At 37.2% G+C, this 15,053-nt stretch overlaps 1 protein-coding gene across 3 annotated transcripts in view; it reads left to right on the top strand.

The window, feature by feature from the left end:
• Positions 1-15,053, top strand: part of ASXL3 (ASXL transcriptional regulator 3) — a 135,815-nt gene that overhangs the window by 83,501 nt on the left and 37,261 nt on the right. For all 3 annotated transcript variants that reach the window (XM_080381520.1, XM_080381522.1, XM_080381521.1), the window contains 2 exons: positions 550-669; positions 5,155-5,318. In XM_080381520.1, coding sequence (XP_080237646.1) covers positions 550-669; positions 5,155-5,318 — 284 coding nt within the window. The remainder of the gene's footprint in view (positions 1-549; positions 670-5,154; positions 5,319-15,053) is intronic.

Genomic DNA, 15,053 nt, shown 5'->3' with positions numbered 1-15,053 from the left:
AATACTCGGATCCTTTTGTTACCATTTCTTCTTCTGCTACCATGCTTATCACTGCAGCATAACCTTGACCTTTAGTTCTGATGGTTAAGTTGCTTCATTTTAAGAGTTTTCTATGTTTAACACGAACTGACAATTGTATTTCCAGGGTTATCTCTTCTATAAATGTTTCTTCACAAAGAAACAACCTTTTATTAGCTTTTGGATTGGTTTACTGCCCCATAACTTGAGGTTAAAATATTTTTAAAGGTATCTCCTGGGCATTATAGGAAAACATTATTTATATTAGATCAGTGAACATTGTTATTGACTGCAGTGTTCAATAAACTTTAGTTTTCAGCACTTAATTGATTTACTGAGCTTTTACTTCCATTTCCTCTGATGATGAGGAATTGTATTGTGACCAGAAAGGTATATTGCCTTTCAGCAAGTAGATGTCATGTTTTTTTAAATACTGTTTCTGTGGGTTTTTTACAGTGTAAGGGTGCTTGGGGGGATTGTTGGAACAAGTGCATCAGTATCATGTTTGGGGGCTTTTATTTTTTTCCTAAGGATCTGAATCTAAAAATGGTGAAGCAGATGGTTCTGATAAAGAGATGAAACTTGGGCAAAAGTCGCCAACTGGAAAACAAACAAGCCAGCACTTAAAGAGGTTAAAAAAATCTGGTTTAGGTGAGTAGAAGTAAAACAAATGTCTTACTTGTTATTGTAATACTGATATTTTTCTAAACTCTTGTGTTCTCTTTAAAAGTTTTATTTTTCAGGTTTATCTGCCCCTTTTCCAAACTCAGCAGCTGACCCTTTCTCAAGAAGGCATCTTTCTTTCTGGCTACCTGAAAAATCCATGGGCAGTTTTTTTCCCACCCAGAATGCTTTTCTGTAGTTGCTTTTTAAAGTTTGACAGACCGAAGCAACTGCAGGCAGAGAGGTCATTTAGCAATTAGCTTCTGATTGCTGCATTATGATTTTTTGGGGGGATGGGGGCAGGGTGCAGCAAATATTCTCTCTTCCTGGTAGATTTGCATACTGTCTAATATGCATTTATTCCCAAAGATAGTGGTGTTTTTGCTTACATACCTGCCCTATTAGAAGTTAGCCCTCTTCATTTGCATTGTCATATAGAGATTTGGCATATCATTTTTGGTTGATTCTCTTTCTTTGGTTGATTTGTTTCTTCAATTGGATTCTTAATTATTTTGAAGCTACATCTCTTGTGGTGGTAGATACAGTTTCTGATTTTATTTTCTGTGTTCTTTAGCAAGATTTGTGGATGATGCTCTGTAATTAATGAAGAATTTTCTCTGAAGAGATGCTAAGAGTAAATTCTCGGTAGCTCCATGCGATAGGCAGATTTTCCTGCTCTGCATGAAGTATATTGGAAATGTTCCCTAAGGAGCAGAAAATGTAGTGTTCACTAACACTCTTGTATTGGCTAAAGTAAAGTAGAATAATTACATAACTGTTTCTTTATCTTTACAAAGGACTTCTTAAATTCAGCAGCCTGCTGGATCATTTAAAGAAGTATTTTGCAATGTGGCCATGTTGGAAAAGTTAGCAAACAAGCTTTTTGCAGTGGCTAGATCAACCTAAAAATTATTTACTGTCTGTCTCTGTGGTGATAAGATTGTACTTCTTTATTAATTATCCATCCTAGTCCTATCTTTATATATAATGATTCTTAAAATAGCTTGAAGGTACTTTATTTCCTAAATATCATAGGTTGGTTATTAAATATGTTATTGCCAGTTTTGGGTGAACTGTTTCCTGCAAGCCTTACTGTATCACAGCCTGCTATGAAAGTGTACTTTGGTTTCATATAGGATCTGCCTGTGCATTATTGATCAGATTCAGATGGATAGCTAGTTCTGTGTGTTGATCAAATGGCATTATTCAAAACTGAAAGTACTCTTTCAGTATTACAAGTTTTGCTATGCAAAGATATGTTCGATTTTAGATGACTTCCTGTAACTTTTCTCTACATTTAATATTGAGATATATAATGTATACGTTCCTCCCCAGACCCAGATATTTCATCAGCTGTTGGCCAGTGATACCAGATGTAGAGTGAATTAATTAGATTTTTTGTGGATTTCAGAAAAAATCACCTAGCCTTTTGGGACACCACACTTGAAATGCATGAAACTTTGTATAAGGTTTAGGAGTTTCTGTTCCTGTATGTGCTGAAATGTTTCTCTTATGACATAATATTTCTTGATATACTAATCGAACAGTTGTTGAGCGTCTTTGAGAATAGGTCCAGTGTTCTATATAGTGCATGACTCAGTTCCAGCATTGATTGTCTGAAACTCTGCTGACCTGCCCAACATTCACTGCATGTTGTATTTGGTAGACTTTCTGAGTTCTTATTAAACATGATAACTTTTCCCCCTTTTAGTTAGCTGATTCTGCTCACTATGTGATTTCTTTTTTTTATTATTATGATTTTTATATGTTGATGTAGAACCATGGTGCTCCCAGTTTTTCATAGTTAATTCTCTATCTCGGAGGCTAATCTCTTCTTTTCCAAGGCTGTAAGCTTGAGTTTCTCGCTCATCTTCCAGGTTCTGTTTCTGATCTGGGCAGTGATCCTCCCAAACTCTGGTAGCAGCTATATAAGGGTTCAAAATGTCTTTCTATGTGGAAAATAAAATATGGGCATATGTTTTGTCATAAACTCCTCTCAGAGCTGTGATTACCCATGCAGCAGTGGCACTCTTGTCATATTCCACAGAATTACTGCTTTCTCTTCTACTCCCAAATACTTCACTCAATCTGATTACAAACTTGAGACATGTAGTAAAGGTCCTAAACCATAGGAAAGGTGCAGGAGAGGGAATTTGTTGTTCATCTGAAAATATTTTGTTTTTTGAAGTAATGGGTATGCTGGGCAGCCACAGTGAGTTACTGGCCTGTCATCCTAGGAATAGTACACATATTTCTTCCAGAAGCTGATAAAACCTCCATAGTAACCTGTAAGTGGTAGCAGGTCAATTAAAAAATGTGTGACCTAGGCACACAGAATTAGGTTTGACTTTCTGATACTGCCTTGGGCTTGTCCACACTGTTAAAATATCTGCCGCTGAAGGATGTTACGGGCTTTGCAGTCTGTGTATGTCTTTCCATAGGATATGAAGCATTAGCTAGGGAAAATGCTACTCCAATTTGGAGCCACTTAGAAGATGGGGATGTGTATTCTGTATTGATTGAAGAAAAGATTATACATACAGGCATTAAAATTGGATACATCATACTACTTGTGTTATGCTTGGGGACCGTGTTCTTTTTGCATTTATATTTAGTGGGAGGAACAGATGGTGAGGACAGTTTATTGTGATGCGTTCATGAAAATGATCTCTTCTTCTGTACAATTGTCCTTTATTCGCAGGGCATTCATTTGTTTGTAATTGAGTCTTTGCTGTACTGAAATACAGTATGTTGGAAATATGTGTTGGAAAAGGTTATCTTGTGCTTAGTGCAAAGTAATCCTTGTCTTATTGAGTTGCATTGTCTGCTGAAAAGTAAAAGGAAATTGCAAGAATGTTTGTGGGAGGCTGTGGCTGAAGGGGAGCTTTTAGAATTTACAAATCTGCATTTTCTTTCATTTGTACATTTTGTAGGTGATATTATAAGCCTTTCAGGTGAGACCACTATAGGCCTTTCCAAGAGATCTAAAGCCTAATTGCATTATTTTTATACATATTACTGTTAAGTAATTTGTAGCATTTGAGACGTTCCTAATAATCAGTATGCCCAAATTCCCCCATTTGTAAAATAAATTTATTCTTGTTAACATGTCAGTTGTAATCCTCGCTGAGAGGTCCTATGTGAATGCCAAATGCCATCATTGCTTATAGCACTGGAATACCATTTTCAATTGCTCTTTTGGAGATTCTGCTGGTGTTTGTGTATGATTTAGTTAAGACCCCTTTTGCAGCATCTTTGAAATATTTGGAAGTGCAGTGGCACAAACGCTGGAGGAGTTTCCTGGTAGGGGTTGGAAGCTTTTGAGTTTTTCCAGCCACCTGCCCCCCCCACTTATTCCATTTCCATATTGAGTATCATAATATGTTAAGACTGGGAGAAAAAAAGGATTTTAGTAGTATGTATATAGCCTGAAGCAGGTAGCAGTAGTTGCTCTTTAAGGAGCTTTAAAAAGTGTCTTTCAAATATTATCCTAGAAATAATAACAAAACGAGACCAGACAGCACCTCCAGTGGTCATCTAGTTTGTCCACCTGTCATAGGGCAAAATCAGTTAGACACCTGTCATTCTTGACAGGTATTTGTCTAACATATTCTTAAAAATTTCCACTGTTGAAAACTGTAATGCCTCTATACAGATCTAATCCAGTGTCTCCTTGTCATTGGTCATTGAAAGCTCTCCTTTCCCAGTATCTTAACAGAAATATTTCGTACTGTGCTATCCACTGTGGGCAGTAAGAAGACACTGCTCTTTTCCCCTGTGCATCAGCCATTTATGTATTTCCCCCTTCCTCTTGCTGAGTCTTTATCTTATTCATTCCTGGGTTTGTATTTTCCTCACAGACCCTGTTTTCTAAACCTCTGGTAATTCCTGCAGCTGCTGCCTTCTGTGTGTTGCTCATTTCAGATCACAGTTCCTATGAAAGTTCTGAAAAATGCATGTTTTCAGAGACTATATAACACATTAAATAGTCTCATCTCTGTGATCACTGCCTGTTCACACAGGTAGTCTTCACCAGGTGCTATGGGGCAAGTTACATAGGCCATAATGCTCTGCAGATGCAGAGCATGGTGAAAGAGAAGCTATCTGATGATTGAGTCATATCAGCCTTGTCGAGCAGCTTTTTGCATGGAAATAGATGCTTATAATTATGTTGATGACATGACAGGAAAATTTTGTGCTGTTGCTGAGTTGAGCTGGTCTTTTGAGCTGGAAGTAAGAATATGTCAACTGTGATGTTGACTGGAACATGGATCCTGTAAGAGCTCAAGAGGCAAATACTGAGAATATAAAATAAGCTGTTAAGACGCCTAGAAAAGGCTGTGTTACCCTTCTCAGAGTAGTGTTTCTTTGGAGCTTACTGTATTATGCAATAAAAGCTAAAAACTTAAAAAGAATTGTTCTTACTCTCTTTCTTTATTTATGTTTAAAGTTATTTCTGTTTATTTACTCCAGGACATTTGAAATGGACCAAAGCTGAGGATATTGACATAGAAACACCAGGATCTATTCTAGTGAACACTAACCTGAGGGCTTTAATAAATAAACACACCTTTGCTTCTTTACCTCAGCATTTTCAACAATACCTCCTGCTTTTGCTTCCAGAAGTAGACAGGCAGGTAAGTAGCATCATGCAACATTTATTTCTTTAATGAGACTTTTTTAGCGTGTTTGCATAGGCTGATTTGATTGACTAGGAATTGTTCCAGGAAAGAATAAGAAAATTTCCGTACTTTCTTAAGTAAAACTGTTGGATGTAGAATGACTGTAAAGTTTACCTAAGCATCAACCAGCTCCTGCTTCCTTTCTTTCTGAAAACTGTGCAGTTCCTGGTTTTATCTAAATGGAAACTAGCCAGCAGATCTTCTGAACTTGCCAGATGTCTTAATTGGTTTTTCTACCTATGGTGTTGAAGATCAACTTCTCATCTTGGAGACTTTGTCTTGTATATTGAGTCTCTTTTCATCTGTGATCTTTCTGGGCACTTTGCCAGCAATGTCCAGGTCAATATTAGTTCTGTTAGCTTCTTCTCGTCCTTACCTTTTATGCATGCCTGTGTACACATCTGCTGAGCTCCAGTGCGCTGAATCCATTCATTCACACCTTTTGTAAGGAGGTTCTTGTTCAGAGCTCATGACTCATATGGGTTGTTAATCAGTTCTCTTGAGGAGAATGATTTGGGTAGAAATAAAAGTTCAATTTCATGTTGTTTCTTACAATGTTTGGTCCTTCCTGCACAGGTTGGTCAGATTGCAGACTTTTTAGAGCAAGAAAAAAATACCCTTCCAGTACGTGTAGTAGCTAAAATAGCAAAGAGAGCCCAAACCAAATTCATTTGCTCACTTGCCTCGCTTCCTGATTTAAAGTCTTAGCAATTTCAATAGGTAATTTTCAATGGGTAATACTCATGTACTTAACTAGGACATACTAAGTTGCCCAAATAGGGTGTTGTATATTTTTGCAGCTGGTCAGTATCCCTCTTTTTATATAACAGAAAATGCAGGTCCCTTAAATGACTGATGAAAAACTGCATCTTAAATCAGTATGTTAAATGCCATGGTTTCATTTCTTAAACTGTTAGTAGTTGGCATCTACCACAGTAACACAGGGGAAAGCGGTGCAATATGAGACAAAAAGAGAAAGAAAAATTGTGTTGATGTACATTTACTCAGTCTCTTATCAAATCAGATACTGTATGTTGTGGACTAAAATTATGCACTTTGACAATGGAATATTTGAGAAAGAATATTAAAACCGGAGCCTCAGGAGAAACAATGTAAATGTATTTATTCTTAAGCTCCCACAAGGTAGTCAAAGTCAGTACTAAGAGATTTTAAAAGAACCATTTTCCCTGCTCTATAATAGATTTTAATTTAGTGCCCAGCAAATATTTTCCTGTTAGTTTTAGTTTTTTTCCCCCTTTCTACTTAATTTACCAGAAGAGATAAAAAACAAGTCTGCTAGCTAAAATCATGTTTTTTCTCTAACCATCAAAGATCCCAGTGTTCATTAATTACATTTCAAGTAAGGCAGCCTTGTTATAGAAGTTTCTTTCTTTAAAATTTATTTTTGCAAATGGAGGCTCTAGAACTGACAAGCCGTTTAGCTTCTTATCAGGGTTCTTACAGCAGAGTTTTTGGCAAGAAAATCAAGAGAATATTTGTTGAATTTAATCATACCTTACTAGTTAAAAGCAGTGCATTTCTTTTTTATTCTTATTTCAGAAAGCTTTCATGTAACGCATACATTGCAGGTGTTCTTTCAAAGGCCCAACACTACATAATTGGACACTGTTACTTCACAAGCAAACTAGTCACAAAAAAGCAGTTGTCATGAGACATTTACAGATGTCTTTCTGTCTGCCATCTTCTCGCAGTGTTCTGTGGGTTTGTGTAGCATGCCGTGTTTTGACATGCGTTTGGAAGGCACGAGTCCCTGTTCATCTCAGGAAGTTTAATGGCAATGTTTGGCCTCTGAGTGTGATAGTTTGGGGATTGTTTTCTGGTGAGGAGCGGAATAGCCCTGAACCCTCACTTCGCAGAGGTCTTAGCAGAGGAAGAATTGTATCCTTTTTCTTGCTGTCTGAGACCATGTCCTTTTCTATGCCTGAAGAGTAGCGTCCCAGATACAGACTGATGAAAGCAGTTGAACTGATACTCTTTTCCTTCTTGTGGCAAGTGAAAAATGCCAGTGTAATGCTCAAGGATCAAATGAGAGGGAAAGAGAATTCCAGCCAGGGAGCTCTGGTGGGAGTCTCTGGTGTTCGTCACTCCAGCTGCACCAGGCAAGGGTATTCAGTCGTTCTCTTTTATTTCAAATATCTAAATCAAATGGGGCATCAGGCAAGCAAAAATGGTGTAAAACTATTTTTTGAGTTAGCTGGCCATCTCTGAGGGTTCAGTTTTGTTGTTTTATATTGTCCTTTCCTGTTTTGCCCGAGAATTCCTACTTTTCTGGCCCTGAAGTGTTTCCTCCCTGTTCACTGCTCTGCAGTTGGCTGCTGCAGCCTTTGCCAGAGAAAGCTGCATTTCTGTGTTGTCGTGTGGATATAGTATGAGAAGTACTGTAATAAATGGCACTATAAAAATGTAATAGAGTTATGCTATTTGTGTATATATAGTGATCTGTGAAATAAATTACTAATGAAGTGCAGTCTCATTTAGGCTTTATTACTGCTCCACATAGAAAAACCCTATGATGAATCATTCTTTGTCATTTCTGTCATAAACACCATTTTTCTGGGCGGTAGAACTCCTCCTCCTTAAATCGTACTGAGCCGAAACTTGTCATGCATATGTCAGTTTGAATAAGCATTTTTAGAAACCATTAGTTAAGGGAGTTGAGATTTTCTCTTTTTTTGTGTGTGTGTATGCAAGTGTTTATAATAAATAAATTACTTCTCTCTCAACCCCGGTTAGTCTCATATGTTCAGAAAAAATTCAGGGCCAAGTCAGGAGCTTCATGGGCTGTGTTTTTTTCTTCTGGTTTCAAGTCTTGTCGTTGCTATCAGGGAGCCATGGGAGCCCCTTATGGAACAAGAGCCATGGGAGCCCATGGAACAAAGAGCCTTAGGAAAGATATCCCAGAATGGAAGAAGTTGAGAACAGCTGTGCTGATGTTGGTGCTGTCATTTTTCCCACTCCAGCTAGATTTTTGACAAAGTGGAAGTGTACGATCACTGCCTTTTTTTTTTTTTTTTTCCCCTTAGGAAAAGATAAATTGTATCATCAGTTATTCGCACTTGAAAATTATTTCAGCTTGTATATTACTTTAAATTTTATTTCAGTAGCAATGAGGCCTGTGTGTAATTTTCTGTATTCAAAATGCCTATAAAGGAAATTGGAGTGAGTTGGCAGTTATGGTAGATATGTTTTATCAAGGATTTTATTTGCTTCCATTTGGGCTTAGAGTGAAATAGTATGTGGACATTGTTCAAAGAAGCAGCCATGTCTCAGACTTGCCTATTTAGCAGACTGCTCCAAAATGTTGCATCAGTGGTTACTGGGGACCTCATGTCTGAAATATGAACATCCAGGTTTTCAGCTCTTTGTTAATCTACATGTGTTCAAAGGCTCTAAAATTTTAAAGCTCAGCTGATACAGAAGCCTGTTGGGTGATCCCCCAGGAGACTCAGATGACTGTGCTGGCAATAAAGAAAACATGTAGGTATAAAAACTATATGGAAAGCAAAGTCTCTGCACAAAAGATTTCAGTTGTCACAAATTCCAGCCAAGTATTTTTCTTTTCGATTCTAATTAGAACATTCTACAGCTGAAGAACAATGGAATTCTCATCAAAGAATACCTGCTTCTAATATTAATACATCAAGCTGGTAATTACATGTAACAGAAGCCTTCCTGACCACCTCTCAGCAAATACTCATCTTCAAAGCAGGAGTTTTCTCTCTGTATCTAGATTGCTATACTGCATCAATGCCTCTTTAAATATTAATTAGACAGTGTATGTTGTGCAAGGATAGTAACAGGTCTGTATGACAGGTTGCTGAAAAGGAATGGCAGCTGGCAATATCTTGTCTACACCAGCTTTCCTTGTTGCTGCTACTGGGGAGTCAAATTCCTGCTGTTTATTTACACTGGGGTATGGGCAAAAGCAAAAAAAACCCTACTGCTTACCCATGTAGTAAGATTATGAGGAATGCTGCCTCATCTGAATAGTAGCAGAAAGCTTAAGTGATTTTACTCATCCTTGGAGCGCTAAACAAAATAATCTTTCCTGAAAGCTCTGAAAAAATGTGTCTTTCCATACTCTACAAACGCTTAACAATTCCCTGATCTTTGAGAATTTAACTCCCTACCCTGTAATTTCTCTTCGTGTAGTATTGGGTTCTTTTGAGTCTCTTGTGGTTTGCACTTGCCCCACCCTTTCACGTAGGATGGGCATTCCGTTCTGCAAAAACACCCACAAAGGATCTCAGAGCCTCCTCAGACCTGTGTGTTAGGTTGCAGTGCCTTTTTATCTGACCAAACTTACTCATGCAGAGCATTTACAACAGTAGAGGATATCCTAGTAAAAAGTTTTATTTTGTCTTAGCTTTATTTGGTTTATGAAGGAAATGTAGCAATCTTTCATTTTCTTTTCTGAATCAATCTATAATTTATAGTACTTAGTAGTTACTTAAATTCAGAATTCTACACTTAAATATTCTTAAGGAAATACTTAAGCCACGTAGTATTGCTGAAGTGCCTGTGAATGTTTCAGTTTTATAGTAAGCCAATCTACTGAAAAGAAAAACATGATGTACAAATCAAAATATTCTAAAATATTTTTTATAAATCTAAAATGTTTTTTTATGAATCTAAAATAAAACCTAAAAAGTCAAACCCCATCTTAATCTCTTCTTTCAATTTCTAAATCAGTGAATCCCAATATAATAACTGTCTCTTGGGTCAATGCCAGTATTGTTGTGTAATAACATTACAGCATCCTGTCATTTTAAGGTCAAGCAGAGGATCTCTGTCTGTCTTGGCCTACTCAATTTAGGTTGAGCTGACACTTCCAGGTTGATTGTATCACCTTGCGAAGATTCCCTCTCACATTGCGTTGAAAAAAAGGCACAATAAATAGCTTCATCTCTGTTTCTACTGTCTGAACAATGATAAGGAAAGGTAACCATTTTTTTTGATGTGCACAAATCACTCCTACTCCCAAGCACATCAGTTTGAATTCTGCAGTGGAGAGCAGATAAGAATTTTGTGTATCATTCATTATGCTTGTAAAAGACAAGGAGAGAGATCTGCTATCTGTCATTCTGACACAGTATTTATTTTATTCTTTTGATTACAATGAATAAAATAAATACTACTTAGTATATATTTTACTGTATGTTTTCTATAAAAAAGTAAGCAAAACTTTATTTTCCACAGTCTCTTCCTTGTAGCGTTGTAGCAATCTTCCTGTTTGCTTTCTTAACTTCATCAGTACTTGAGGATTATATTTGCCATTGGACTTTTCCAGCATTTTTTTTATGAGACATCAAACTGCAGAAATTAGTCCTGTGTGTATTATTTGCTTCCAGTTTTATTTTATGTTTCTCTCCATGGAATTATTGTGTAATAGTAGATAAATGGTTACCTTATCTTTCTTAGCTGCCTTTTTTGCTAATACTGCAACCTTTTAGCTGTCCTTTTTAATTTTGTCATCGGTAGCTTTCAAATATTTATTATTATGTTCCTGTAAATTTTTTAGTTTTACACTGAAATAGTTTTAGGATTATGAGAAAAGCACTTAGTTCAGAGGAGAACATTTGGAATAGAAGGTTAAATGTTATGTATGTCTTCTGCACCTAAGCATATTAAAAAAGCCAAATTGGCAACCCTGTGTGTGTAGTGATCGAAGCTCATTTTATGTCACATTTCTCCCTTTAACTGGCATTTATCAGTTAATGTGGATAGCATGGCATTGTAATGTGCTTTATTTATACAGCTTTATTAGGGTAGTTTTAATATAGGTATCTTAGAGACTAGATGGCTGAAGGCATTCCAAAGTATTTAAGCTGCCTTTTCAGTAAAAGTCTGGGGCTCTGATTCCTGAGCTCATCTAGCCAGGGCTGTTCAGAGAGGTTACTACTCATGGCTGGCCCCTCTGTCCTTGTGCTGCAAATTAATACCTTTTTTACCAAATGCAGCTGTATGGATGGTGTATATTTACATTTCACAGTCATGTATTAACAAAAACCACCAGTTTCACTTTACAGGAGTTGAAGGCTGAAGGATTTCACTTAAAAATCCCTGTTGGCTTTAGCTACAGGAATACTCTTTCAGCTTCCCTAGTGCAGTCCACTAAGGCTTACTGCAACTGCATTGCAATCTGGCTGCTCTGATTAATGTAATGGAATTCTTGGCTGCTTGTTTGCAATAATCCTTAGACGTCTTCCCCAATATCAGTACTTCTACATGTATGAATAGGAAGCTTTACATTTTTGTGTCATGTTTTTGTATTTCTGCAGACATGGTCATTGTATTTCAGAAATGTGAATCAGTGTTTTCCACCATGCCACATCCATGTTGTGGAAGTTCTTGTTTCACTTCCAAAGCCCTAGCTACAAGCTCGTCACGCTTAAAGCGTGTCTCGCCTTTACGAACAAGTTTGGCAGAGGTGTTAGCGGAACTATTGCTTTTGTCTGAGCTAGGCTCAACTCGGGGCATCTAGTAGGACACAGCAAGTGCACTGTGCTTGCTGAAAGCTGAAAATACAAGAGCCACATCTGTCTCTGCAGCATCCTTATTCATAAGTTGTTCTGGTGTGTGAGGGGCTCTTCACTCAAGGTTGTTCTGATGTGAACTAGTGAAGCTTTTGTTCCCCTCTCCATCCCTCCAAACTCATTTTATAAAGTACAGTGCACAGCTGTTAGTGCTTAAGTAAAGAGGAGTTTGTATGTAATACCAGTTACATTTACATTTGACAGAATTATTAGTACTTTAAAAAGAGAAAAGAATTGATAAAACACCTCCTTTCCAGTAGGAAAGTACTTGCACAAGTGCCTTTTTAAGACTTTGTGCCAAGAGCTGTGCTGTGAGAGTATAACTAATATGTGGATATAAATGGTAACGTATATGGACACAAGGGACTAGCATGCTTCAGATTATGTGGCTATTAAGGATGCATTGCACTGCTGGACTGTAGTATTTCAACCGTTCCTTCCTTGCAAAGTGCTAATAATTAAGTGATATGAGTTGGTCTGCAGTGCCTCCAGTGTTGCCACTGTAGGGCTGCACTGTAATTGGAGAACAGAACATTCCTTACAGTTCTGAATCTGAAGACAGTGAAAAGAAGAGCAAACAGAAGTGATCCATCCATGCTTCTCCTCAGTCCCTCTCCTCCCCCCTCCTCCTCCTTTCGGTGTATTTGTTTCGCTGAAATAAAAAAGGGAAAAAGATTTTGAGGGGGAGGGGGCTTCCTAATTATTTCAGAACATGGCTATTCTTTGTCTTCGCATTATTTAAACTCGAATTTCCTCTAGTTTGTTTTCTCATGTGTTAAGGACATATGGCCATTTTTTTGCACAGGAGGGGAAAAAAAAAAAAAGAGGATGTTTTCTAATGCCTAGAGAAAAGGGATTGGATGCAGGGTTTTAACTGATGACACTCATCAAAAATGGCTGACTAATTTAAGATGTTTACATGTAACATCCCCTGACCTTCTGCTTCTCACATTCAAAGGCATATGTCTTTTATTTTTACAAGAGCTACATGAATAGACCCTGGCTGTTTACATCCCTTTTTCTGCACCTTCCCCAGCACTTGTGTATTGTTGGATAATTTAATAATGTTTTACTTTCTCAAAGTCTCCAAGCATCTTTCTTTATACATATACATGTACATGCTTCCCTTGATTATGACCTATGTATGTTTTTCTATTTTACCTTTTCTTTTTCCCCTGGCTTGCGGGCCTCTTTTAGTATCTATAAATACTTGCTGTTTGTTGTGTGTTCTGACATGCTTGGGATTGGTACTTGTATGATGGATATAGTAGGAAAATAAATTTGAATTGTAATTTCTATAATTTGAATGAAGTTAGAAGGTACAGTTTGCTGCATATTCTGGTTTTCCCTGTATTTTACTTGGGTTTTGCTTCATTTTAAAATGATTTATTTTAAATTTTGCCAAATGTATTATTCTCCTTAAATTCTTCATTTAATTTCTTGCATCTGAGCTCAACCAGATTGGATTCTATTGTCTTTTTTGACACTACAGTGTATTGGAATGAATATAGCTATCCCACTTGTCTTCCTGATTTAGATAAGGTCTACATTAACAAGTCACATTTCATTTTGAAAACATGTTTGCAATTCTTCAGTGGTACTCAGAATATTTCCCACTTTAGTGAAGACAGAAAAGGTCTTCTGTTTCTTTCTTTAAAAGACTCTTTTTTCTTCTCTTGTCTGAAGCAATTATTCCTATAGTAGTAGATATTTTCTTTTTCATCCTTTGACATTTTACTTCTAAGTTTAGTCTGGTTATTTTTAAAAGGACTAATATTCAGAATTACTTTCATCATCTGTCTTCAGAATCCATCTTTTGTATTTGAAGACAAACTCATTGATGATCAGTTGCAAATAACGGTAAGTTTTTCTTACAAGGCTTGATAACTTCATAATCAGGACTAAATAAAATTTAGCTGTATTCTAGGTCCAGTTACTGTGAAAAGGTAAGACTAATGGAATAGATTATGCAGAATGAACATTAGCACTCAAGTGGTATTACATCAGAATTGCTGAGAGAGACATAGTGTAACCTGGTTATCTTTCCATGTCATCTACCTAACTCATGAAGTTGCAGTGGCTGAGTTTGTTTTCTGGGAGCAGCTTTTAAGTCCGACCCATGTATCGCTGTCTACTGTATTCCTTTGTGTTGGGTGTATCTGTCTTATCATCCATGTACTTTTTAGCTTTAGTATACCTGTTTTGTGGTCCCAACACTGCAATGCTCCTGATGGCTGCATCTTGTCAGAAGCAATTTTCTTACACTCCTGTTTACTTACTTTAAATTCAGAACCTTTTCCATTGTTGGCTTTAAATACATGGAAACTTTTAAAAAAGGATAGATTTTTCTTCAAAGTCATAGAACTGTGTGTAAATGTATGCATGTATTTTCGTGTTTGAGATGAGCCTCTAAATGTGCCTTATCTGCAGGCAAAGAAACAGTTGCTATCCTTTTTTCTCTGTTTTTTGCAAGTCTTGTGTGTTATTTTTTTTGTGTGTTATTTTTTTTTGAATGTTCTGTAGCTTCCAGCTGCATTACTACTTCCACATTCCTACCATCTGTGTCCTCAGGACCTGAAATCATCGACATTTTGTATTAAACTTGGTATTTATCAACTCCTTTACTATTCATTCCCCTCTCTTTCTTGCTCCTTTCTAGTGTTATACTCTGCCTTTCTCTGCACATTTCTCTTTCCCTTTTTTTATGTATATCAAAACCACTGATGAAAATTTGCTTCTCTTGAGAAAAGACAGTCAGAGAAGACAAGGAGAGTGGTTTTCCTGAAGACCATGTGTATAAGGAGCTCTTCTATAGGGTAGGATATAGTCTGGTTCAGATCTTAGGGGTCAAGGTCAGTGGAGAGTTGAGTGGCATGGATGTCAGTCATTGTGATGGGAGTTTGCTAGACCATCAGATCCAACTTGGCATCGGTAAGGCCACCTGGAATACCTTGTAGAGAGAGCGAGAGAGCTACTGGAGACTACAGTGAAGGGCTACTGAGAGCATTAAGGGACTAGAGCACCTGTCATATGAGGAAGGGCCTTTGAGAGCTGGCATTTAGCCTAGTGAAGAGAAGGATCAGGGGGAATCTTACAAATGCGTATAAATACCTGAAGAAAGGGTGTGACAGGA

This window comes from Falco punctatus (genome assembly GCF_963210335.1).
Source record: "Falco punctatus genome assembly, chromosome: 3".
In the NCBI taxonomy this organism is placed as follows: domain Eukaryota; kingdom Metazoa; phylum Chordata; class Aves; order Falconiformes; family Falconidae; genus Falco; species Falco punctatus.
Note: the sequence above shows the minus strand (reverse complement) of the source record. Positions and strands in the feature narration are given on the sequence as shown.